Source organism: Zalophus californianus, chromosome 9 (genome assembly GCF_009762305.2).
Source record: "Zalophus californianus isolate mZalCal1 chromosome 9, mZalCal1.pri.v2, whole genome shotgun sequence".
NCBI lineage: Eukaryota > Metazoa > Chordata > Mammalia > Carnivora > Otariidae > Zalophus > Zalophus californianus.
This window is the reverse complement of record NC_045603.1, coordinates 140,051,930-140,077,496: the sequence shown is the minus strand read 5'-3', so window position 1 is coordinate 140,077,496 and position 25,567 is coordinate 140,051,930. Positions and strand designations below refer to the sequence as shown.

General features: G+C 52.3%; 1 protein-coding gene across 5 annotated transcripts in view; it reads right to left on the bottom strand.

Moving 5' to 3' along the window:
* Window positions 1–1,511: 1,511 nt before the first annotated feature.
* Window positions 1,512–25,567, bottom strand: part of DIP2C (disco interacting protein 2 homolog C) — a 403,031-nt gene continuing 378,975 nt past the window's right edge. For all 5 annotated transcript variants that reach the window (XM_027593628.2, XM_027593630.2, XM_027593629.2 and 2 more), the window contains 5 exons: window positions 12,797–12,854; window positions 10,848–10,922; window positions 8,693–8,867; window positions 7,155–7,278; window positions 1,512–4,640 (listed from right to left, as the gene is read on the bottom strand). In XM_027593628.2, the coding sequence (XP_027449429.1) occupies window positions 4,388–4,640; window positions 7,155–7,278; window positions 8,693–8,867; window positions 10,848–10,922; window positions 12,797–12,854 (685 nt within the window). In that variant the 3' untranslated portion in view covers window positions 1,512–4,387. The remainder of the gene's footprint in view (window positions 4,641–7,154; window positions 7,279–8,692; window positions 8,868–10,847; window positions 10,923–12,796; window positions 12,855–25,567) is intronic.

Sequence of the window (25,567 nt, the reverse complement as noted above, 5' to 3'; positions counted from 1 at the left end):
GCCGCGACGAGGTCCTCCAGTCAGCCAGTGCTCACCGAACGCCCGCTGCCAGGCCCTAGGGACACTCAGAAGTGCCGTTCCTTCTCACTGGCCAGTGTCTGCCCTCTGGCGTAGCGGCACCTGCACCTGCACCGGCGCTCGCTGCCACACCCGGGGGAACACAGGAGCTGTCTTGTTCGCGCTCCTGAGAACAGGGCGGACGACGGGGAGCCCGTCCGCCACCCAACTTCTAGGGCGTTCCACCCTTCCGCCTCTGCGGGGCAAGCCCCGGTGCGGACACGAAGCAAGAATGGAACCCTGACGCGGGAAGGCCTGTCGGCCGGTGTGCACGAGTTACTCGTCCGCCCAGAGGTCTTTGCAGCTGGGGCAGTAAATCCAAACCAAACCCGAAGCACCACGAAGCCTCGGATGCAGCGGCGGAAGTCTGCTGTCCCTGCCACCCGCGCTGAACGCCACGTGTGCAGCAGCTCACGCACCGCGCGAGCCCCTGCCGGCCGGAGTCCGGCGCCCAGCTCGGTCCTGCGCGCCGCTCCGTTCCCAGACTCATCCTGGAAGCCGGAGAGGCGGCACGACTGCGGGCCTCGGGTTCCTAGGGGCACTGGGCGCGCAAGAGGGGGGCCAGGGCGCACCCCTCGCCTCTCCTCAGGTGCACGGACCACCCGCCAGCGCGCCCAGGACCTTGCGGGGCGGACGACCACACAGGGAGACGACCGAGCTGCCACCAAGCCGATGCCAGCCGCGTCCGGGAAGCCAGCGTGGTGCAGGGGCGAGCGGAGGGAGGCACCCCAGGTGCAGGTGTGGGAAGCAGGGCCGCCTGGGGGCCGCGGGCGTGTCCGCGGGTCCCTGGCACCGCCCAATCCCGGGCTTCCGGGGCGCCGTCCTCAGCCGGCCAGGGTGCTCCGGGGCTTCTCACCCGCAGGTGTTCGGCTAAGCCTCGTGACCTGGGGGTGCACATCTGGGTGCTAATGACTTTCATGTGTACACTATTTTCTGATAACCCTTAGGCTGAAGGCTGTACTGTCTTCCACGAGACAAACCTGTAAGAATTCTCAGATCTTGGGCAAAAGACAGAGCTTTTAAGGTTGTCAAAAGAGCAAAGATAATTTGGGTTGGAATGGCCAGCTAGGCCTACTTCCTGACATGCAGAGGTTTCCTGTCACACGGCTGACAAAGTATCGGCACACAGGAGTCATGCTTCCTCTTTGTCCCCCAAATTTACCAAGAATCTGTACACTTGCAGCAAATGTGAACAAATATATTTAGATATATTTAAAAGAATTAAAAAAAACATTTCACAAAACATTTGTTGCCATAGGAATTTTTTAAGCAGTAAATGCCCACATCAAAATTTAAACATTGTTCAAAGTATGATTTATCTGTACTAATAAGTAATGCAACAAATTATGTAAACAGAGTCAGATACATTTCCCATTTCCCTGCAGGACTCACTTCGTTCCTGGGATTGAATCTGTCCCAGACAGTTTTCCAGGGGACCAATTAAGAAACTGCTATTTTCAGAGCAACAAAAATAAAAGCTTTTATTTGTTCATTTGAATATAAAACAGGCGTTATCACAGATGTACAAAGCTTACTGGTGGTTTAACATACGAGAAGGTTGCCGTCCTTTGCACATAAAAATTTTGTTTGAAACCGTGATTGGTTGAGTACATGAATTTCTCTAACCAGTCACCACACTCTATGAAATAACGCTGCTAACATTCAACTGATAAAAGGGGCAGTTTCCCTTGGGTAAAGTGTCAAGCAGGATTAAATATATATAATAAACAAGCACCATGAGGAAGCCGCCCTGTTGGGTTAGGTCTGTGTTTCAATGTTCATTGTGTACCCTTCTTTGTGCAAGTTGATTACACGGTTTTGTCTGACTTCAAAAGCACAAGGTCACAAGACAAACATTGTTACATTCTCATGAATGATTTATCTACAGCACAATTTCTAATACAGAACAATCCTTCTTTATTGCTGAAACAGGTTTCCTTTCCTTTTTCTTGCACAAATGACCTTCGATCCCAGCCCCCAACCCTTTGGACCTCAACTCTACCATGAGAGATGACAAGACGTCACTAACCACGTTCACAACCGCCCCGCCTTGCACGTGAAGCTGACATGGTGAAGGTGAAGGTCATACTGGAAGTGATACCTGATTTGTTGTTTGCTTCCCACATCAGCTAGACCTCACAAGTTATCCTGTAGCTGTGTTTCCTAGTCAGTATCCTACCTGAAACCTTAAAGCTCCTTCCCCTTAAACAAGGTGGGTGTGTGTAAGAAAATGCCTTTTTTTCTGTGTGTGGTGGGTTTTTTCCCCCTTAGGAAGCAGAAGACTGTAGGAATGTGTACCTGAAGCATGTAGAGAAATATTCACACACAGCAATGAAGTCAAACAATATCTTAAAAATCAAATAATTTGTGGAGATGGAAGGATGCACCCCACATGCAGACAAATTAAAAAAAAATGCCACTTAAATTTTTAAAAAAACGATTAGCCTTGGATCTCGGAAGTCAAACAAAACTCTCTTAGCAAAGGGCTTACTGCTGGCGCATACAGCAAAGGCAGATGAAGACATTGCCTACAATATGATGAAAAGAGACTCTAAGGTTTGCCCAGCAACAATCTTGGTCATGCATTTCTAGCAACGAGAGCCACTGCAGGGTCATATTGGGGCAGTTACGAGATAGATCACGCTTGGACAGCGGATACCTCTTCTTGGCTGGACACAGATGGGCTATTTCGATCGAGGAGTGTACAGATGAGACGTGGAAATCGGAAGGTGTGTGAGGCGGCAGCAGCAGCGAGAGACGGAAATCAGAAACGTGTCATCCACAGGTGGCGAAATGAAGGCAGCTGGGAGGCTTTCTCGCTCCAGCCAGTGGCTCTGTGAGGAGTCCTGGGGCAGCTCATGAGGGTGGAGCCCCAGAGCTCCGGGCGGGGGAACCCCAGAGAGCTGGCTGAGGTAACAGTCTCCTATGTGAGTCTTTTCCCTTAAAGCTGTTCTGGACAGTCTGTCCACTCCATACAATGGCCATCTGAGGGGAATCAACACAACCCGGTGCAAATGACCACAAAAGAGCACTCCTTTTCATACCAAGGACCAAAAAGGGTGACATTAACAAAAAGGATGAACAACAAGGATTTCTTGCAGCTAAGTGGTGCTGCTCAGCACCTGCCTTCCCTAATGTCCGCTCAGGGTCGTACACCTGCCTTCCCTAATGTCCGCTCAGGGTCGTAAGCACACACTGGCACCGACCGCTCACCGTTGCCCCCGCAGCAAAGGGAAAATAGTGCACATTTCGCCTCAAATTCCTTCCCCATCTTCGAGATGGCAATAATTTCACTTGCTGGTCTCTGGTTCTAGAAGAAACATTTAGACCGGGCTACTGGCAATCTAGGATTGCTCGCATCAGCAAAGTGGGTGTGAGAGAATCTCGCTTTATCTACAGTACAGTGGAGGGGACACCATGCAAGTGACAGGTTCTGCATTTTAAACTTTAAAATCTCCTTTGTTCATTAGTGAATTTATATTTCATATATATATATTTGTTGTGATACTATCCACGCAAGATAATACAACACTTTTTTATATTAGCAAACATTACAAGACTTTAATGTTCTTGAATGTTTTTCTCTTTTATACTTCTAAAGAGATCAAAATAAATTAAACGTTTTGTACATAATTACATATGAAGAAGTTAACTTATTTTATCTTTTTAGTTTAGTACAAAGATATCTGCAAGAGAGTTGCCGAAATACACCTTATTTATAATTTCTTCTCATTCTATGCTAACTTCAAAGGCCACATGTTAGCCTTTGTTTATCCAGCACATTTCTGACAAAGAAAGCTGCTAAAATCTAATCGGAAGGTGCTATTTGGAAGGTTTTCTCGTACCTCAACAAACTTTCCTAAAAGGATGAAATCTAGCAATGGCTTAAATTAGTAACAAGGTCCATGTCATTAAGATTTCATGACACATTAAACAGAGAAAACAATTCTTTGTCACACTACATAAATTGTTTAAAAGAACCCATCTGGAGGGCAGAATATTTTTTTAATTGCTATTTTGGCTTAACAAAATACCACATTTACGAAGAAAGCACTTATTATCCAATAATTAAAAAAAAAAGAAAAGAAAGTTTTGAAATGGGTTTTTCCAACAAACTGAAGGCAGTAATCCAAAGTCCTTCTGAGCAAACTTCAGTGGTAAATTCACATTTCACATTTCACCCCCATGCCAATCAGGACTGCTGTGGAAAGTCTCACCACCGCGTGAACAAAGGCTCCATTCCGGTGAATGTGGCCCTCATGTCTGCAAACTTGAGTGACACAGAAAAATGTTTACTTTCCTAGAAAAGTCTATGGGACCAGAGACGAGACTACATGTTGTAGGCCACATAGATGGGATCTAGCTGGTCTGCCAAAAACCCATCCCGCAGGTGCATACGCTGCTTCTCTCCCCGGGAGTTGATGGGGATGACACCGATGTCCACCACGACCACGACCCCCACCACCAGGTAGTGCTCCTCCAGAACGACGTTGGTCACTAAGGGGACCAGGTCCAAGGCTTCTTGCTCTGACCCATCAAGCTCAACCACCACCACCAACAAATTGGTCCAGGTGAACACAGCGCTGCAAGAGAGAAAAAAATCATCACTATGCCATGAAGTGTTCATGTAACAATTTCATTTTCTTTTCAAGAAGTGCCATCTGGTTCTTTTCTGATCTGCCTGCACATTGACAGTCTCTCTGAGCCCGTGGCTTTTCGCTCATTAGGTGGCTGCACACACTCCCGTGGTTAGGGTTTTCTACCGGGCGGCTCTCACGGGGGCCGCCGCACATGCAGGGGATCTTCGTGCCAGGCAGCGCCCTGACACGGCCCCGCCCTCTGCTCCCAGCTGTGGCCGAGGGGCACACGGTGCAAGGGTGCCACGGGAGCCCCACCAATGTGCACACCAGGCCCCTAAGGTGGAGTCCTGGCCTTGGGCTTGGTCAGCGGTAAGTTAGCAGAGGCCGGACAGCCCCTGGGGCTGTGGGGCTGGTCCTGACCTCCCTCTGCCACAGCAGGAGCGGGGACATCGAGGGAGGGTGAGAAACGTGGAGGGCCACCAGCTTGGTGCCTGGCTGACCGTGGGCCCCAGTCACACTGGGGCCAGACAACCCAGCAGTCAACTGCAGACATGGGGGCGCAACAACACGCTGCTGTCTGAAGCACGGAGTCTGGAAGGAGTGTCAGGCAGCAAGAGGTGATCTGTGTCGGGGAAGGATCCTCCAGAAAGTCAGAGATTCATCTAGAAGCATTTTATTTGGGATCTTTCAGTGGAGGGTCACCCAGAAGATTTGGTCTGGCCAATCTGTGGGAGCCTAAACTCAGTACTTTACACTTTAAGCCACCTGCAGTTTATAAGGTTGGTCTTTAAATGGGAGTGGTTACAGGGCCTTAACAGGCTTTGCTCCTGGTGCCCGTGGTCCGCTGGCTGAGGCGGTCAGAAGTGTCCAGGGCAGAAGAGGCATGGGAGGCGGTGGCCAGGCTCCAGGGACCTGCAGTGGGTTGCTGGCTTCTGCGTCCTCCAGCCGGACGCACAGAAGGGTCTAGGAGGCAGCAAGTATTTGGGAAACTCACTACTGTTTTCTTAAAACTGTATGGGTATGTCTATTCAGAAAAAAACCCGCACGTTTTGTTTAGTATGACCAATATATACGTTAATGTGGAAGGGAAATATTGGAGAATGTGTCCAACAGATTACTGCTTCTCGAGTTTGTTGTGATCAGTGTGTACCTAAGGGAACAGTCCTGCCAAGGTCCGTTCCCAAGATGCGCTGGTGCCAAATTCCCATAATGGGACACTTTATGACACTAAAACATTGCTCTGTGTGGCCCAAGTGAGCCCATACTGAGTTTGTGATACCAGAAATCTCATATGTATATTAGCCACTTGTGGTATAATTTTATTATAGCACTTGACGCTTATGACACAGTATCAGGAACTGGGGTTTCTGTATTTGGTGGAGAAGGGGGTTTGCCAGGAGTGATGGGCTGGATGGACACTGTTTTCCTAGGGCCACAGATGTCCGGCACTGGCGACAACGCAGGAGAAGGGTAAGATTTGCTTAGCGGACCATGCCACCCCCTGAAACAGCCACATGGAGGGGCGCGAGCGTCTGCCTCTGCCTTGGTGCAAAGTAACCGAGGGCGTGTGCTGGAGGAGGCGCCCAGGTGGGGCAGGGAAGGTGAGAAGGAGCAGGAAGAACAGAGCAGTTTGTGCTGGGCGGTTTCTGAAGGGCCAGAGCCCCGCAGGACGGAACTATGGGTGCACATGTGAGGCGAGGTGAGTGCGAGGCCCCGCGCGCATCAGGTGAGGCCACAGGGCAGGTGACAGCAGCAGGGCTTAGAACAGAAACTCGAATCCTGGAACAGAAACCCACAGGCGGCGGCAGGGAGTCCCCGTCACAGGCCTTTAAGGTGGAAAGCAGCCCTTTGCAACCAGATGGAAAATGCTTGCGGTAGGCAATACAAACCAGTCTAAGTTATTTTCTTAAAACTACAGACCGGGAGACTGTAATCGGTATGCATAGCTAGTGGCGTGGAAACCGAGGTAGCCCTGTGCTGTCTCTGGGCTGCAGTCTCTCCAGGGATCCTGGCTCCTGTCCACCTGCAGCTCCAGCAGCCTCGGGGTGAGGAGGGACACCACCACATCGGAAGCACAGGGCCGCGCGTGGGTTCGCAAACTCTCTCTTCTCTCTTCCAGGCTGCCGAGCCACCCATGTCCAGGGCCCATGAATGGCAACAAATAACTAGCCTGTGATCAGCTCACAAGGGGCACTGAACAACTCAGGCCCATACACCCACCAGGAAGGACTGCTCATGAGCGATTTCAGAATGTGCCTCCCTTGGGGCTCCTGAGCTCCGAGAGCACATCAGGTCCCTGCCAGCTCTGGGGCCAAATGAACAAACAAACCTACAGTTAATGGTGTGGAGCCTTTCTGCACCCTTTACCACCATGTAAAGGCACCGCGTGAGCTTGGGGCCCCCAGGCCAGCCCCACCAGCAACACAGCCAACCACATGGACCAGGCAAGGATGAAGCCAAGGACACTCGCCGGCCTGGTCACTGGCAGCTGGGTGCAAATGCCCGCCCACTACTCACCATTCTGTGACGCTTTTATGGGCTCTGATGACCGAGGTCTCAATGTCTATCGGGTGATACCTCATTCCCCGCAGCTCCATCGCTTCGTCCAGTGCCCCCACCACATACAGGGCATCATGGCGCTCTGTGCAGGGAGTGGAAAACGTGTGTGAACCTCACCACAATGGTGCTCAAGCTGCTTTGTAAGATACTAAGATTAAAACTACCCCTGGGAGACACATGCCAAGGAATGGGGTCACTGAGTGCGGGTAGCTAGTTCCTTTCTCCTGGGACGCTGTGCAGCCTAGGGCCCCTAGGACACCAGCCTGGCCAGGATCATGGTCTCACGGAGAGCCGGCTGCACACCTCAGCGCCCCGGGGGAGAGCGCACATCCTGGACCAGCTCCTGCACACCTTCAGTACACTATCTCCTACTCCTCGGGAGCACCTCCACCCCTCGGCAGCCGGCAGACACCGTGCTCTCCCAGAGCCACAGGTCAGGGTGCAGCACAGCCAAAAGCAAACCCCGTCCCCTCTGATGGCATCCCATGAGGCCGTAACTGCTAGAATTCCACCTCTGAGTGGGAATATCTTTTCCAGTTCAAGTCGGATGAGATGGGGATGTTTATTTGCTGGCTTCTATTACTTCAGCAGGACTCCCATCTTTTGGGGGGTCACAGAGGTGAGGAAACAGCAACAGTGCTGTTCCCAGCACCCTAGAATTCCACGGGATGGGACCTGTCCCTCCTCCTGGGGGGTCTGGATCACATGGCCCTGCCTTGCTTCGTTCTTCACAGGAATCCCAGAGAGCACCCTCAAATAAAACAGTCTATGATTTTCCCAAATTGCAAATGCGATGCCAAAATGTTTTTGTGCTTTTCCACTAATTATATGCCAATTCAGCCAGCTTCACAAAGCTCCTGCCAGGCAGGTGTGTCAGGAAGCCTCCTAGACACTCACCTCCTGGGGTTTGGGTCCGGCAGGATCCCCCTAGGAAATCTCAGCTCCCATCTTCTGAAATAACTGAGTCTTGCCTCTACTTTGAGTGGAACTAGGAGCTGAGACTCTCATAGCAAGTAGGCCTGTACCTTTTCATTTTGTATAACTCTCCTGCCTGGCGCCAGCCGCCAGTGAAGGAGGGAGCAGCGCCTCCCCCTGCCCAAGGCCTTAGCACCTTGCTACCTCCCTTTCCCGACAGGCCAGGCCCGGTCCGGTCAGGCAGAGGGCAGTGCGTGCTCCTGCAGCAGCTGTCCAGGTGGGCCTCGGGGGCATGGGGCCGCTGCGGGTGGGTGAGGGGCCCGTCCACTGCATGGAGGGGCATGGTGTCCTGGCTCCTGTGCCGGGTTTAAATCTGTCCCTGGCTCCGTGAGAGACTGTGCTCATGGAGCACACAGTCTCTCACGTGGCTCCAGCGTGCTGGACTCACACCGACCCTCCTCTCCTTCACGCTCAGCTGGTTTGCAGCAAGCATGCACAATGTGCTCATGGGGCTGGGGTCCCAGGCCCACAGACGTTCTCAGGGCCTGGGGGCCTCTCCACCCATCTGCCTGGGCTCTTACCTCCGTTTGCATCTGTGAGCTCCGTCCTCCGCAGGAACCCCAAGTAGCCTGTCCGTGCCCAGACCGTCTGGGTGTCTCCAAAACTTAACCTTGAGTTGAAGTGGTCTGACTGCAGGGACTCATCTCCGTAAATGGTGAAATAACCACTGGCATTGTGGGCACTGTGAACCCAGATCTGTGAAGGAAGCAACAGAACTGGGTGAGTTCGCTGGGGAGGAACCACAGGGAGGAAACGACCTGGGCAGTCAGTGACATCAGAGTGCCCCCGTCCGGCGGGAACCTGGCCGTGTTAATCTCACGCAGGCTTCAGGGGAGACTCAGACGCCACAGAATTTACTGGAATAGAGTCACTAAATGAACAATGAGGCTGCCCACCTCTTGAGAAGCCCATTAAAACAGACTGAGGATTTTAAAGTGAACATATCAAATGTGTTCACCGCTGGGCACCTGCAGCCACCTAATCCTCCGTGCTGAACAAACCAGAGCCTAGAGCAGACACAGAAGCGACACCATCACGCAGGGGGAATGAAACCTGTCCCCTGCTCTCCAACACGCAATTTCCTCATTAAGACACATTCCCAGTCAGAAAACGAGAGTGAGGTGGATTCTGACCCCTGGCCGGCTCCCCCAGGAGCCCAAGACAGCACGCTGTCCTCCCCAATCTCATCTAGGAATGTACTTAAAGGAAATTCCTAAATAAGATCTGTACGGACTTTTATCACCTCAGCTCTGATCTTTACACATAACTGAGACATTCAAATGAAGGGCCAAACCACAGCCCACACAGAAATGGAGTCTGGGGAGCGGTCAGCACGGTCCTTTAGTCACCGTTTACAGCTCGAGGGCTCCGGGAGAGGCGGTGGCCCAGCCTTGTTGTTTCAGCGGAAGGCGGGCTGACACAGGAGGTTCCGTTAGTGTCCCGTGCACAGCAGAGTGATCTGACACTTGTATGCGGAACAGTAACTGTAGTCACCGGGCAACATTGTTACAATTCCCGGGCTGCACTCTTTATTCCCGAGACTCATTCACTTCACAACTGCAAGTCTGTACCTCTCAATCCGCTCACCCACCTTCCCCTCCGCCAACCACCGGTTTGTTCTCTTGTGTGTTGCACGGTGGTGTTTTTAATGGGGTGTCAGCTACAGGCAGGTCTGTAAGGAGGGAAAGCTGACCACACAGGGCTGGTGACCCCAGCAGCCAGGAGGCTCCCCCCGGGCAGGATGGGCTTCCTTCCACCCAGTGCACAGGGCAGGCTCGGCCTTGGAGAGAACGGGAGGGAAGGTAAGTGTGCTGGCACCCTTCCCTGATGTCCTCTGCGTCCTCTGTGGCCTGGCTGAGTGGGGCGGGGGGAAGGATCGGGGACGGCGGGCTGAGGATGTGTGTTCTCCAGCTGCACGCAGCAGGAGAGGCGGTCAGCCGGGTTTCATCGTACATCTGGGCTGAAGGGTCAAAGCCAGTATGGACTTTCTGACCGAAGGAAATACCTGTCATTTCCTAAACCCGCTTGCCACCGTTTACTGATATTCTATGAGTCTAGGCTGCGGCCGTTTGCTCTGTGCACAGTGCTCCACCCTCGTCCCCAGGAACTCAGCAATGACGGCTTCCTTACGGAAATGCACTTTGTAGCCTGAACTTCCATAGCTCATTCTGAGTCACTTTCCAGCCAGTCAGTTGAGACTTAACGAATCTGATCAGGAGGGGTACTGTGGCTTGGTGGCAGGGAGAGTGGGGTTGACTGGTGTCCAGGAGGACAGGAAGCAGAGAGCAGGAGAGTAGATTTGGTCTCAGAGGCTCTATCTCTGAGGACACCCCAAACTCACCTCATCCATGTGGATACCTCATACCTCACCTGGGCAGATACCCCACATCTCACCCAGGTGGACACCCCACATCTTGCCTCGGCCGGGTGGGCGTCCCGTAATTCACTTCACCAGAATGAGTACCCCATAAGTCACCTCTGCTGGGGGGCACCCGTAACTTGCCTCACCCAGGGGGCACCCCATAACTCACCTCACTCAAGTGAGCACCCCATAAGTCACCTCTCCCAGGTGGGCACCCCGTATCTCACTTCTCCTGGGTGGGCACCCCATAACTTGCCTCACTCAAGCGAGCACCCCATAAGTCACCTCTCCTGGGTGAACACCCCGTAACTCACCTCACCCAGGTGGGAGTCGCCCAATGGTCCTTTTGTTTCTGGATTGGCAATTATGATCCGAACCCCTGGAAGTATCTATGCGGGAAAGGAGAACATTCTCGTCAGTGGAGAGAGAGGTAGATGCTACACTCCAATCAGCCTTGACCTTGCCTTCATGCCACATGCCTGTTTTCCTTTTCTAAAACTGTTTAGAAAGTGGTATGGCTGTAAATCAAAATTACATACCACAGCATGACATAATTACTATGTGACAATTGCATCTTACTGCAATTATTACTACGGTGATAGAGCCTGCGTTAACGTGATCTTAAATTAAAAATCTGAATAAAAACAGGATAAATGATGTAACTCAGCCTGACGCTTGCAAAACAGGAATCTTCAGGTATTTCAATTAATTTTCCACTTATGTTTAACATTGTGCGTGACATCATGGGACGCTAATGTGGAGGAAGGGGTGAGGTCTGCAGTAGGTACTGAATTAAGGAGGTCACGGATCAAGTTTTCTGAGATGAGTGTGGACTAAAAGCACAGGTGGGCACGGCACAGGGCAGTGGCGGGAGGAAGGAAGAGCCGGCACATCCCAGCATGTTCTGACTCGAATGCCCGTCCAGCTCTCCATCTTGGTTATGCTTCAACACCCTCCTGCAGGTCACTGTCTTGTATCCGAATGCTCATATCAAGCATCTCCCTCTTAACGGAAGTTTGGCTTGGAAACATTCTGAATTTCACTAACACCACATGCATATGGCAGCAAAAGCTGGTTCTGCAAATTTAGAAAACAGCCCATGTTGGTTCAGCTACTGGGAAGGGTTGAGATTCAGCAAAACATCGGTGGTGAGAAGTCCTGTCCCGTCCCTCGACGTGTAATATGGTGGCTCTGGTCTGACGTGTAATATGGTGGCTCTGGTCCCTCGTCCTGCTAACGGCTGGCTTGGGGCAGGCAAGCACAGCGTCCTACCGTTAGAACCAACTTAGTACTAGAACTCTAACTGGTGCTCATGTAGACGGAGATTACAAAAGGTCCAGAAGTGACACGAGGCACTTCTGGAATTACGTCAAGTGGGGCCAAAAACAGGAAAAAGAAGTCTTCACTTAGGTGTAAGTGAAGAGGTCTGGCCCTCTAACTCGAATAAAAAACATACCCACAGTGGCAGAAACTACTTTGTCCCCTGACCACCCTTCTTCAACTACTTTCACAGCAATCGGCACTGGGTTTTTAGCTAGGCCCATGGATATTCAGAACCGGTACAACATTTCCAACCTTTCTTTCCATCAGTGTGACCGCGTGACCAGATTCTGGACAGCGGTACTGAAGTGTGTATAAGGTAGCTTAGGAGCCTTCGCTGAGGTCTGCACCTTTAGTTTCCCTTTCCTGCTTCTGCAGCTGCTGCTGCTGGAACGTGGAAGCGATGGCTAGGGTGGGAGCAGCCACTTCTGACCCTGAGGCACCCTGGGAATGGGATCCATGCAAAGCAAAACAAGACAGAAGATGGCAGGGCCCCTGGAGTTTTCATGATGTCTTTTATGTGAGAGAAAAGAAAAATCTAGGGGCGCCTGAGTGGCTCAGTCGTTAAGCGTCTGCCTTCAGCTCAGGTCATGATCCCAGGGTCCTGGGATCGAGTCCCACATCGGGCTCCCTGCTCCGTGGGAAGCCTGCTTCTCCCTCCCCCACTCCTCCTGTGTTCCCTCTCTCACTGCATCTCTCTCTGTCAAATAAATAAATTCTTTAAAAATAAATTGTTTAAAAAATTAAAAAAAAATCTAACTTGTTTAAAACACTGTTGTTTGTGCAGTTCCTGTACTCATGGCCAAACCTAGTCCTGAAATATTACATTTAAGAAAACTTTTTGGAGAAAATACTGTATAAAATACCTTTCTTAAAATGTCAAAGCCCATACGCTGAGACTCAAACTTACACAGAAATATATCTTTCTTCCTTCAATACTTACTTTTCCTGATTCCATGAGGGGCAAGCTATGAGGAGAGCCTCTTTCCACCAAGCGGACTCTGCAAACAGAAAAAGAAGGTACGATGACTTGGCTGTTTTTGAGCCTACGGTTCCCTTCCTCCATATTTAGCACCCGGTCGACGCCGGGTGGGTTGCTGGGGCATGTTCAGTCTGCTGGTGAGCACCGTCCAACACAAAGAGAGTTCAGAAATCAAAGTATTAAGTGGTCCGGCAGCAGACGGCGGCTGAGCTCTGGCGGGGAGATGGAGAGAGACATGGGACAGGCCACAGAGGCCACGTCCCAGTCACCAAGCCTGCACAACAGCTGGGAAAATGATTCTGCATCGAGAGGAACCAGGACTCAACTCAGCACTTGCAGAAAAGGAAAGGAGTAAGCATGACACCATAGCTCTGAACCTGCTGCAGGCCGTGGGGACCGCACTGCCCAGGGCTGAGGCGCTTGTGAAGCCTCGGCAGGGCCCAGGTCTGTGGCTGCAGAGAGTCTACCTTCTGACCCAGGTGCGTCCGAGCCCTGGGGGCAGGACTGGCCAACTCGGACAGCAAAACCTCGTTTCAGAAAAGAAACTCTTTTCCATTAAAAAAAATACTTATTGGTGATTAAATCTTAAGGACTGTGGGTGGTGACACCTGGGTGGCTTAGTCATTAAGCGTCTGCCTTCGGCTCAGGTCATGATCTCGGGGTCCTGGGATCGAGCCCCGCATCGGGCTCACTGCTCAGCGGGGAGTCTGCTTCTCCCTCTCCCGCTGCCCCTCCCCCTGCTCATGCTCTCTCTCTCAAATAAAATCTTAAAACAAACAAACAAACAAACAACTGCAGACGACATTGGTGCGGTCACAACCAGAGCTGGTTAAATCCTTCCCAGCTGTTTTTTTTAAATGCCTGGTTTTACATCTTGGCCACTATAGGACTGCAGTGCTGTTCATTCATCTAAAAGGCAGTTTTTATTGGAAGAGTGCTTGAATCCTGTGGCGCAGGCGCTGGGGGCACGGAGAGGTGGCACGCTGTGTCTCCACGGCCGTGGGGAAGTGAAGCTCAGCACGCCCCAGCCACGCTCTGCACGATCACAGCGGTCCTCCTCCTGACTAGTAAGGACTCTGAAGACGGAAGGGGGCTGGAGGGGTGCTGCTGGGCACGTGGGGCTCCCTCGCAGCCAGCCTGGGGTGTGGGCCTCCTGTTGCTGCAGCTGAATCCTGGGGGTCGGGGCAGGACAGGGGGACGGACACCTTCTCTTTGGCAGCCCTGGGGAGGGAGGGAGAGCACCCGAGCAGTGGCAGCGGTAATCTGATGATGTGGAAGAACTCACTATTCCAATTTTGGGTTAGATGATAACCACTAGCATCACTGGTGTTTGTCTCAAGGAAGACTTGATGCTGACGGCAGCAGACGAGGGGTCCATCCAAGAAAAACAGCCTAGATCTCATGCACTATGGGAACGGTTCTAGAATATGCCATTGGGCTTAATGACGTTAACCTTCAGAAGTTAACACACCAGGTGCATTACTCCAGAACTGTAAGAGACACACCCGCTCAGGACCCAGGGAGGCTGCGTTAGGACCAATGGCCCCCATCGCAACAGCACTGAGAACCTGTGGGCTTTGCCTTGTCGCACTTGTAGACAGACGTGGTGCTCGCGCTGGGTCGGGAGGCTGGGACCGCGACCCTGAGCTAGCGCCGGGCTCGTCTGAACGGCTGGGTGAAGTGGACACGCCTCTGTCCAGCAGCTGGCTGCCCAACTGTGGCGTCGGGATATTCGCAACTTGCTACCGATGGAGAGAGCCGTGGGGATGTGAGGCCAAACTGGGCGGGCAGTTGGGAGTGGGTGGGCTGGAGAAAGGGCCGAGCAGGCCCACTGCGTGGCCCGGCCCCTGCGTGAGCAGGGCTGCTGTGTCTGGGGGTACCCAGCGGGCCAGCAACCAGGACAGGCACCCCCACAGGCCAGGGAGTCGGGCTGGGGAGCAAAACTGAGCCAAAAAGGAGGGCTGTTTCAGACACACTTCCGCTCTGCCGGCTGTCCACGCGTAGCGACCGCTATTTTAGGGTGTTGGAAAGCCCTGCCGGGCATTTTGGACGTATCAAGCAGCTCTGACCACTGCATTAGGACTGTGAGGATGTCAGAAAGGGCATCCCGGTGTCAAGGGTGGAACCAGAAAACGAGGGGCAACGTCCCTGGACGCTGGCGTCTGGTGCCCAGGACCTGCTCTCCCTCCCTGCAGGCTTCTCCCCAGGCCCGTGCCTGGCCCATCTGAGGGGAGGGCACAAAGGCACGGTTCTCCCTCGGCGAGCGGGGTCCTGGCCGGTGGCTGCCTCCCCGAACAGATGACTCCTCTGGCCTCTTCCTGCTCGAAGAGATTACTTGTGATTCTTGTGCCCTGTCCTTTCCTGTCCGACTCTCCGAGAAAGGAGGGATCTCATCTCACATGAGGAAGAAAGGAGGCTCCACCGTGAGGAAGGTCTTCTGAGTCAGGGTCCAAACGGTGTACTGGTCTCCCTAGGGAGCAGCAATAGGGTGCTGGCACTGCTCACGGTGGGTCCCACACGAAAAGGCTACAAATGCCACAGAAGACTGCCCTTCATCCACATGAGAAGAAAAATATCCCGAGAGTGAAATGAAAAAGAACCAAACCAAACCAAACCCTGCTTAAACAAGAAGGCAAGGCTGGCCAGCGTGGGGTCCGAGGGCATCCAGCGGGCACCTGCCCTGCGGCCCGTGGCCGTGTGCTGCCATGGGCACTGCTCTCTCCCTACAGTTTGCAAGGTTGCGGCCACACGACAGCACATGGGAGGCGTTGCAGGGACAGGCTCTCCGCCAGCGAGCGGGCCTGGCTCTGTCCCACAGGGACGCGGAGCGGAGAACACAATCCTGTCTTCCGAGAGAGGACAGACACCCTACAGCAGAGACCCTCTCAGGAGGACTCAGACGGACGCGGCAGAATCCATCCAACATGAGGCAGGAGCCGATGAAACCCGCCAACCCTGGGCCAGAGACGTTCCGCCCCTGCTCTGGCTGCTCTCATGTCCATTCCTGCAGACCGAGCCGGCTCCCCGGGTCCTGAGTAAAACCCCCTCCCCAGCCGACGCGGGTGCTCACCAGCGCACGAGCGTGCTTGGGGCGCTGGCTGTCCCGTCCCCCTCTAACCTGGCCATGCTCCTGTGGGGAAGAGCCCGGCCTCATCTCAGACATGCCTAAATTCAAGTGCAAACCCTGGGCTTCTGAAAACATGTTTTTCCACCTAGGCTGTCTTAATGACTTGAAGTTTAGGCTTTTGCTAGAAAAGAGACAGCAAGGAACACAGGTAATGTGGGGGAGATTTATGATTCCTGATAAAATCCCTACCTCGTGCTCTGTCCTCGGGCTGTTCTTACCCCGACCCGAGCTTCACCCGGAAAGGCAACAGACCATCGGGCTGATGCCAAGGGGCTGCCGACGCAGGGCTGTTGCAGTGAGAGGTCCGTTTGCAAAGGGTTCCTTCCTCGTCAGGACTTCCTCCTGCCGTGCGGGACGGGGTGGGAGCACTACCACAGGCTCACCAGCTCTCCAACATGCTCGCCCCTCTCCTCCACCTGACACGGGGCTGTGGACCATGAGTCTTGCCCCGCGGACAGGAGCACCTTGCCCTCCTGGGGCCAGGCCCGCTGATGCTGCCCTACACCCACTGTCACCCACTGGCTCAGGAGACACGGAACAACCCAGACATCACACCATCTGCCCCAGTACGAGTGAAGGCGTGCATCACGGCCGCTGTCAGGAGCATTCTGATGGGGGACCTGTCCCTGCTGGTCACGCTGCTGCCCAGCCCTGGCCTCCTGGCAGTCGCTCGCGACCTGGGGGCGAGCACCATCTACACCTTCAATCACCACAGCCCGCTCTGCTACACCAGACGCAGAGGAGGAGACAGGACCCAGAGTCGTCCGTCCGTGTGAAAAAGAGCTTCTGTGCCGCCCCCCTCCCGGCCCATGCCCCAGATGCGCTGCTAGAAACCAGCCTGGGCTTTCACTTAAACGTTCTTCCAAAAAGTCTGAAGCATCTAACATGCTGAACGTAACACAATAAAGCCATTGGCATGAGAAGTTGTTTAAAGTCCCAGAAGACGGAGGGGAAATCCCCAACGACGGGGTGTGTGTGACGGCTCCACAGACGTGGGTCTCCACTGTAGGTGCTGTGGCTGAACCTCGCCCTCAGCCTGCCGGCGGCTGAGGCACAGGGAGGAAAATGAGACAAAGTTTACTGTCCAAGTTTGGCACTTAATGGCATGCTGTTCCCTGTGCTGCTGGGGAAGCGTATCCGAGGACGTACGAGGGACATCATGGTCACAGCCCCGAAGCAGGTGCAGAACAGAACGCACCGAAAGCAGTACGGTCTCTAAGGGAAGCTCGTCCCTGGAGTCAGCCCTTGAGAACAGCGGTGGGTTACACGCGGGCCAGCAGCCCCGTGGTGTCGCGGGGGCCCCAAACCGGGGGAAATCGCCCCAAGACCAGCGATGACAGGCAGAAGAGGAGAGCATGCTTACCTAACATAACCACTGTGCAAAGAGAATGCCTACGTGCATCTGTTGCCTCTTCTCTTATAAAATTGAGAACCTAACACGCTCTTGCCCCGCAGCACCCCTCCTTCCAAATCCCGACACTTGCGTTTCTCCTCGTCTTTCCCTCAGGCTGGATGGAGCCCTGCACCCTTTTCTTCCTGTTGGCGTCTGTTTGTGGACACCCGCCTGAGGGTGTGGGCCAAGCCCTGTGTCCATTCATAAGAGTCTGATGCAAATTCATTCAAATTAAATTTAGGAAAAACACGTTTTTCAGACATCCGGGCTTTTCCTTTTAACTTGTAGCAGTTATTTTTAGGACAGTTTTATTTTTTAAGATTTTATTTGAGAGAGTGAACTAGAGAGGGGGAGGGAGAGAGTGCGCAAGTGAGCATGAGCAGGGAGCCTGATGCAGGACTCGATCCCAGGACCCTGAGACCATGATCTGAGCCGAAGGCAGATGCTTCACCGACAACCCCCCAGGAGCCCCAGGACAGTTTAAGATTCACAGAGAACCTGAACGCAGAGTGCAGACCCACCAGGCTCCTGGCCATAACCACAGTCCTGGACACACAGGCATGAGTGTTAGAATGGGAGGGACGTGCGCTGCAGCTAAGGGGCCGCACCAACCCATTTCTGTCAACTTGAGTCCAAACTTCGTATTTGGCTAATGACCTTCCTCTGCATCCCACAGAGTATTTGGCCCTCACGTCTCCACAGGCATTCTAGGCTGCTGCAGTTGCTCACACCCTCTGTTTTAATGACCGTGATAGCTGTGAGGGGACGGGCGAGCTGCTCTGGGGGACCATCTGGTACTCCTCCCAGGATGGGACAGCGGTTGTGAGTTTGGGGAGGAAGAGACCACAGAGGTGAAGCCCTTCTCAGCATGTCCAGCCAGGGGCACGTACTCAAACGAGGCATCCCTCTGTGCTGACCCAGACCTCCATCCCAAGAGGCTGTTTGTCCGGTCTCTCCATTAGCACGACCCCCACCCCTTTCCACACCTCAAGGCTGGGACTGGCAGTGTCCTCCCAGGATGACAAACAGCCGATCCATCTACGGAGACGTCCGGCAGAGCTCCGTGCCGAGAGCACAGGGCAACATGGAGCACCCCTCAGGGTGTTCTGGAGTTTGCTTCTACCCTGGGTTCCACTGGACACCCTGTTCCCTTCTACAGGGATCCGTGTCTGCCAAAAATAGTTGGAGTTGTGTCTGCTACCTCCCACCAGAAGGTCTTCATGAATGCACACCTCCTTTCCCTTGAGAACAGAAAGACCTGAAAAATAACTTCTGCACTTGATATGTTACGAGTATCGTTTCTCTGAAACTAATTTCAAAATTGTAGAAAACTTAAAAAATGAAAAGAGTACAAAGAACACTTCCAATATCCCCTAGTCAGGTTCACCTACTGTTAACATTTTATTCCACTTGCTTCATCACGTGTGCACTCTCTGTCCTGCTCTGTCTCACACACACACACGTCCTTCTGAAGATGGGCGGGACGCTGCATCCATCGTGACCCCTTACTGCTCAGTATTTCATCAAGCATTTCCTACGAGGAGGGATATTCTCACGCATAATCAAAGCACGGCAATCAGCGTCAGTGATGTAACGCCGATCTGAGCCCCGACTGCAGTTCTGTCCATCAGCCCAACGATGGCTGCAAGAGCATCGCCCCCCTCATGTCGAGGACCCGCTGAGCACCAGCTTTTGCATTTGGTTGTCACATCTCTTTAGCTTCTATTACTGAAGACCATTTCCAAAGCTTTTCTGTCTTTACGAAATCGACATTTAAAAAGAATACAGCCCCTGCCTTTTAAAAATATCACTTAGGGGCACCTGGGTGGCTCAGTCAGTTAAGCATCCGACTCTTGACCTCAGTCCAGGTCTTGATCTCAGGGCTGTGAGTTCAAGCCCCACACTGGGCTCCATGCCCAGCATGGTGCCTACTTAAAAAAATAAATAAAACATAAAAACATCATTTGAAACCACTTTACTCAAAATGAATCAAAGACCCTAAATGCAAAAGTTAAAAGTATAAAAATGTTATGAGAAAACATAGGGCAAAAACTTCACAATATCGGATTTGTTAAAAAACCAACCAACCAACCAACCAACCAACCCAAAAAACCTCAGCTAGGACACCAGAGCACAGGCAGCAAAAGATGGATAGATTGGATCACATCCAGAGGAGAAACTGTGCCATGGATGGTGTCAAAAGAACAAAGGGCATTCATGGGTCGGGAGAAAGTATTTGCAAGTCATATATCGGAGAAAGGACTTGTGTCCCGAACTTACAAAGAATTCTTAACACTCAAAAATAAAACAATTTGATTAAAAATGGGCAAAGGACTTGAACAGACATTTATTCAAAAGAGATATATGAATGGCCAATAAGCACATAAGATGCTCGATATCACTTGTCATCAGAGAAATGCAGATCAGAACCACAATGAGATACCACCTCACCCCCGTTAGGGTGGCTACTATCAAAAAACCCAGAACAACAGATGTTGGCGGGGATGCCAAGAAAGGGGAGCCTCGTGCACTGTTGGTGGGAACGCAAGCTGGTGCAGCCACTGTGGAAACCAGTATGGAGGTTCCTCAAGAAGTTAAAAATAGAGCTGCCCTGTGATCCAGCAACTGCACTTCTGGGTATATACCTGAAAAATGTGAAAGCAGAGGCTAGAAGAGAGAGTTCTACGCCCATGTGCACAGCAGCAGGAAGGTTGAAGCAATCCAGGTGTCCATCAATGGATGAATGGGTAAGCAGAATGTGGTCCATCCGTACAATGGAATATTACTCAGCCCTAAAAAGAAGGAATTCTCACACATGCTCCAACATGGATGGGCCCTGAGGACATGTGGGGGAATGTGATAAAAAAGACGGGACCACTGGTTGACCCGTGAGCTGGACCTGGGCATTCGGAGGCTTCTCACCCCTCCCCTGTCCTTGGAACGTGGGCTCCAAGTGCCCTTCTGCTCCCAGAGGCTACTCCCCAGGGACACAGCCCTGACCTGGTGACATGGTGTTGAGAACACACCTGCATAGTCCATGTGACAGAGCCCAGTTAGGGCCCCTTGTAACTTGTAAGATCTGGTGGGCAGGTGCGGGGGATCCACCTGTCTTACTGCCGCCCAAGACAAGCAGCGTGTGTAAGTTCCCTTTGCTTATTAAAGCTGCCACCCGCCCCCATGGAGGGGCAGCCCCTTTCTTCAGGCCACTTCTGGGCTGCACACCTGCAGAACAGCATATGCGCAGGAGAATAAGCCGGTCGCAGAAGGACAAACCCTGTAAGATTCCACTTATGAGGTCCGTGGAGTAGTCAAGTTCACGAAGACAGAAGGTAGAATGGGGGGTGCCAGGGGCTGGGGAGGGGGAGTTAGTGTTTGATGGGGACAGCGTTTCGGTTTGGGAAGATGTGGAAGCTCTGTGGACGGTGGCAGGGACGGCCGCCCACCAATGAATGTGCTGAACGCCACGGAACTGTGCATCTAATGGTGGTAAGATGGTAAACTGTGTTGTGTGTGTTTATTCAGCTAAAATTTAATCGTTTAGACATTATTACTTTGGGGTTCTCTAACATTTCCTCATGCCTGACCCGAAGGGCTGAGGGAATGTCACGTTGTTCTCATGGGGTCCCCTCCGGAGGCCCATCGGTCCATCCGTTCCCTTCAGGTTTGTTTCTGGGCTTGTCGATTCTTTGTCCGTTCTGCAGAACATTCCAGCACACGACACCGGCATGCCCGTTTGCAGCATCCTGTTACATGGCAGGGGACACGCGGTGCAGGAGGAGGTCACACGTTGCTTCAATACACAGACCATGACTAAGTCCCATAAGGCAGAAGCCACGCCGTCCTTTTGTGGTGCCCGTCACACACGCAGCCCTGAGCCCCGCCCCTGTGGTCCCCTGTGGTCCCCTGTGCCAGCCCCAGGCCACAGTCGGGCCCATGCCCGAGCAGGCGGCCAGCACTTCTCCACAAAAGGACTCTCCAAGAGTAAGTTTACTTAAGCAGAGATGCTTCCCTTTGAGGGAAAAGTATCTAGGATTCATTTCTTTTAAAATGACGTTCACTTTCTAATGATGGCTGGGTATGACAGCCACATGGGCAAGAATTAGCTGGCTGCCCTTGGCTTTGCTAAGACCCTATAATCAAATGGCATTCGTAGGGTTTTGTGGTGGTGATTCTGTTAACGGCGGGAACAGAATAAGTCACCAGGATACAGAAAGAGAAGCTGAAATGTGCTGACCAGTTGGAAGAGGGTTCTCACAGACTTGTAGTTGCTGTCCTCTTCTCTCTGTACCCACCCAATCACACTCTGGGCCACTTCATTCAAAACCGCGACGTGTGTGTGCACAACACCAGAATGAGGAGGGAAGAGAGAGCAAGGAGATGATGGGACAGCCTTTCTAACCGCGCAGCTGGTCGGAGGGAGCCGGTGCGCAGGCAGAACAGGCACTCTGTCTGGCTGATGCCACCAGCCCACGGCGGGGGAGCTGCTGAACCCCTTCTCCTTCTCGGGGCCTGAGTCCTGACCCCACATGAGACACTGCAGAACCCCCCAAAGCCAGCAGGATTGGATTTCCTGCACAGCGTACCGGGAAGGGCTCATGTTGCTCTGGCCATGTGCGCACATGTCAGGACAAGAAATCAGGGACCGTGTCCACCTTCCTCTGGAAAGATCAATGTATAATCAATGTATGAGGCGGCAATCTGCAGAGGGAGACTTCCGCCAGGGAACACATGGGGCATGAACCATATCGCTCTACTGTCAGAGAACACGCCTCACTCATAACGTGGTGGCCGTGAGAACACAGCGAGCGTCTGATTTTAGGGAAGGGGGCCCAGATGTCGCAAATGAAAATACAAGATGCTTGGTTAAATGTGAATTTCAGATCAACAATAGTACTTTTTAAAGTGCACATTTACCCACGCATATTTGGGACCTACTTGCACTAGGAAAATGATGCCTCTTGTATCTGAAACTCAAATTCAGCTGGCTGTCCTGTAGTTTATCTGCAGCTCCAATTTAGAGGATTTGGTAGAGGTCTTTGGGATAAGATTTAATGAATAAACCAGTGGGGCAAAAACTATCCAGTCAATACGTTTTTATTCTTATTTATTTAAATTTGATCTTTACTGAGAAAAGACCACAGAACAATTTCTCAGTAGAGCCTCAAATGTTCTAGAAAAGGAAGGAACACTTAGTCAAAACTCCACCAATGTTTGACTTGGGAAGGGGACCTCAGATACATCCCCCAAGCATTCAGAACCAGGTGGGGAAGGGGGGGGCCTGAAACGAGTGAGGGCCGGGCTGAGAGGCTCAATGACGTGGTCTGAGGTCACACAGCCAGCTGGTGGCAGAGCTGTGACCAGTGCCCGCATCAGCGCCTCTGTGGCTCTTACTTCTCTAGGGATCTCTTGACAGGACAGCAGGTGTAAGAATGAGGTGCAAAGATCAGAAACAGGTGATAGGTTTGAAAGGTGTATGGTCTCTAAGGGATGTTGATGCTGGATGGCGGAAAAGCACAGAAGAAATCAAGGGAAGAGCTTGCTTCTCCCAGCTCCCGAAATGTCCTTGGAATGGGGCTGGGAGCCTGGGCCTGCCTCCCGCACCCAACCAGGGCCTCTCAGACATGGCTTCGGGGCTCCCCACCCACACAGCCAGCTCTGGAGACTTTGACAGGCTGATATGCTGGGCTGCATTCTAAAGGTGAGAGAAGAGAGTAAAAGGAATCATGTCTTTTTATGGAAGCTACCAATTCCAGGGAAGATTTTGGCCTTGCAGGGAAGATGGAGGCTGGAAATTCACCCCAAAATAACCACGTTGCAAAATATGAACTCTTTCTTTTTACTCAGTTTTCTCCATCGATAAACTCATCCGATTTTCAAGTACACTCCTTAAGCACCATTTAAGGAATGCATAAAACCCACACTACAACCCTGATCTCTTCAACTTCGATTACGTAGCCGCGATTAAGGTGGCCAAACAATGAACTAGAAGCACGTGTGCACATCTGTGGACAGCCAGACACAGACATAAGGGAGGAGAGCAAATATAACAGATGGAAAAGCAAATCTATAACTATATATATAATGTATGTATCTATAGAAGCAATACATTGTTTAGATGTATTACGTTAGTGAATCATCACGATGCTTCCACAAGGTAGGTACTCCTATCCCCACCGGACAGGCAGGGTGCGCTCGGGCTCAGCTGAACGGAACCCAGGAACAGTGGGTCCTGTGCCTCATGGAACGTCAGGGAAACTATGATGCTCACGGCATCCAGAACCCCTGGGGTCAGCTCGCTCCACAAAGGGCCTGCGCAACTTAGGTGCCCCACACACCTCCCGGGTGGCTGTGGAGGACCACGTGACCGGAAATCAGAGATTCAGTAATAAGTGCGAGCTCCACGTCAGGTTCTCCTAAGACCCTCATGCCAATCACGTGCACACCGGGAGCCAACCAAGAGCAGGGTCGCTTTTCAGCTGTTCTGTGTTCATCTGGCCCCCCTCTTGCCGTAGACTAAATCACAAGTCTACCAACGCACGTCTACTCTGTGCTCACTTCTCTCTGGGTCTCAATACTCGGTTAACCACTGACCAGGACTTAATGGACTATCCCTGCTTTCTGGAGACTTAGCACCTCAAGTTAGGAGGAGTAAGGAAGCTAGGGAAAGCTTTATGCTAACATTGTGTCCATAAGACTTAACTCCTAAAACTATTTCTTTAAATGCTGAAAATTTTTCTTCTTTCCTATCTCAAGTCTGCAAAATCCAAGTGCTTAAGGAAAGATGCAATTGGAAGAGATGGACAGACCATGAATTCATCTTAAACGAACGTATTAGAAAGAGTATTTTAAAAAGTAACACTTTCAAGTAGTCCCCAAACCATTTCATCATTTCCCTCTTGTGCACAGTGAGACTAAGTCTACTCCAGCATCAGGAGTCAGTCCCTTGTGATGTGAGGCAGAAATGTTCTCCACAGTGACCTCCTATAAATGCAGAGGACCAAATCCCAAACACTGTGGGTCACAGAAGACAAGGCGGTGTTAGAAAAAGAGAAAGAAAGTCAAGTAGAAATCAAATCAATTTGGGTAACTATTTGATCGCAGGCTTCCACAATGTGGCTCTCCTCCGTCACCTGTTCCACGTGTGCACGTGAGCACGCACAGTCGCTCTCTAGGGAAACTGCACGTACACACGGACAAGTTAACTCTCTTCAAGTTAATTAGATCATAATTAAGCAGGTGCTCTGGGGCTCCTAGTGAATGTACCAAAGCAACAAGTGATTAATCATCACTGACTCTCCATACGTCTGAGATTAGCACAACGGCCCCATTTTTTTTCCCCACAAATAGTGACAAGAGAGAGGGTCAGTATTTACAAAGGCTCTCCTGTTTCACCTGCACCTCTGCTGGGACCTGGAGCCAGGCGAGCTCCCTCTTGCCCCCGGGTCACCCTGGTGCCGTGGGAGGGACAGCTTCAACCCCGAGGCCCCCACAGCACCTCCAGGGCCCTCGGAGGGTGGCTGTACCACGCCCATCCTGAGCGCAGGGAGGCTGAGGTCACAGAGCTGGCCCAGATTTGAACTCTGATCAGCTGGACCGCACAGCCTCTCCGTCACATCAGCTAGGACACTTCTGGTTACGTGTTGATAAAGGTCAGAAGTGAGGCTGGAGATTTCAAGCTGGGTGATATTTTCTCTAGGGAATGTGCAGGGTGGATGGTATTGAACGGAACGGGCTTGAAAGCAGGGGATTTTGCAGACTAGGGGTGTTGTGGACAGTGGCGAGGCCCCGGGGGCACGACTCCCAGCTCGAGGAGGGGGTGGGAGCTCCAGCTTCCAGAGGCAGGGGCCTCCCAGGCGAGGGAGAAGCACCAGGGAGGTTTTCTGCTGCAGAAAAGCAGGCGTGAGCAGCATATCCGCCAGCCACCCAGCCCGACCTGGCCGGGAAGGTCTATTACAGGTGGTGAAGGCAGTGGAGGACACGGAGAACGCGGGAGCTCGGGCTCCCGGCTGCTGAAGCGCTGGGGACAGAGTACACGGAAGGAGCGGTTATGCCATGTCCAGGTTTGCTTCGGTTTCAGTCAAACGCTGACAGAGGAGGCACTCCCCTCAGCTCCCGGCCTCATCCTCGCTCTGCCCGAGGGAGGTGGGAATGCCGCAGTGTGACTGGCCGGCCGGGGGGTGGCCAGACGAGAGCAGGAGGGCTCAGGCACCAC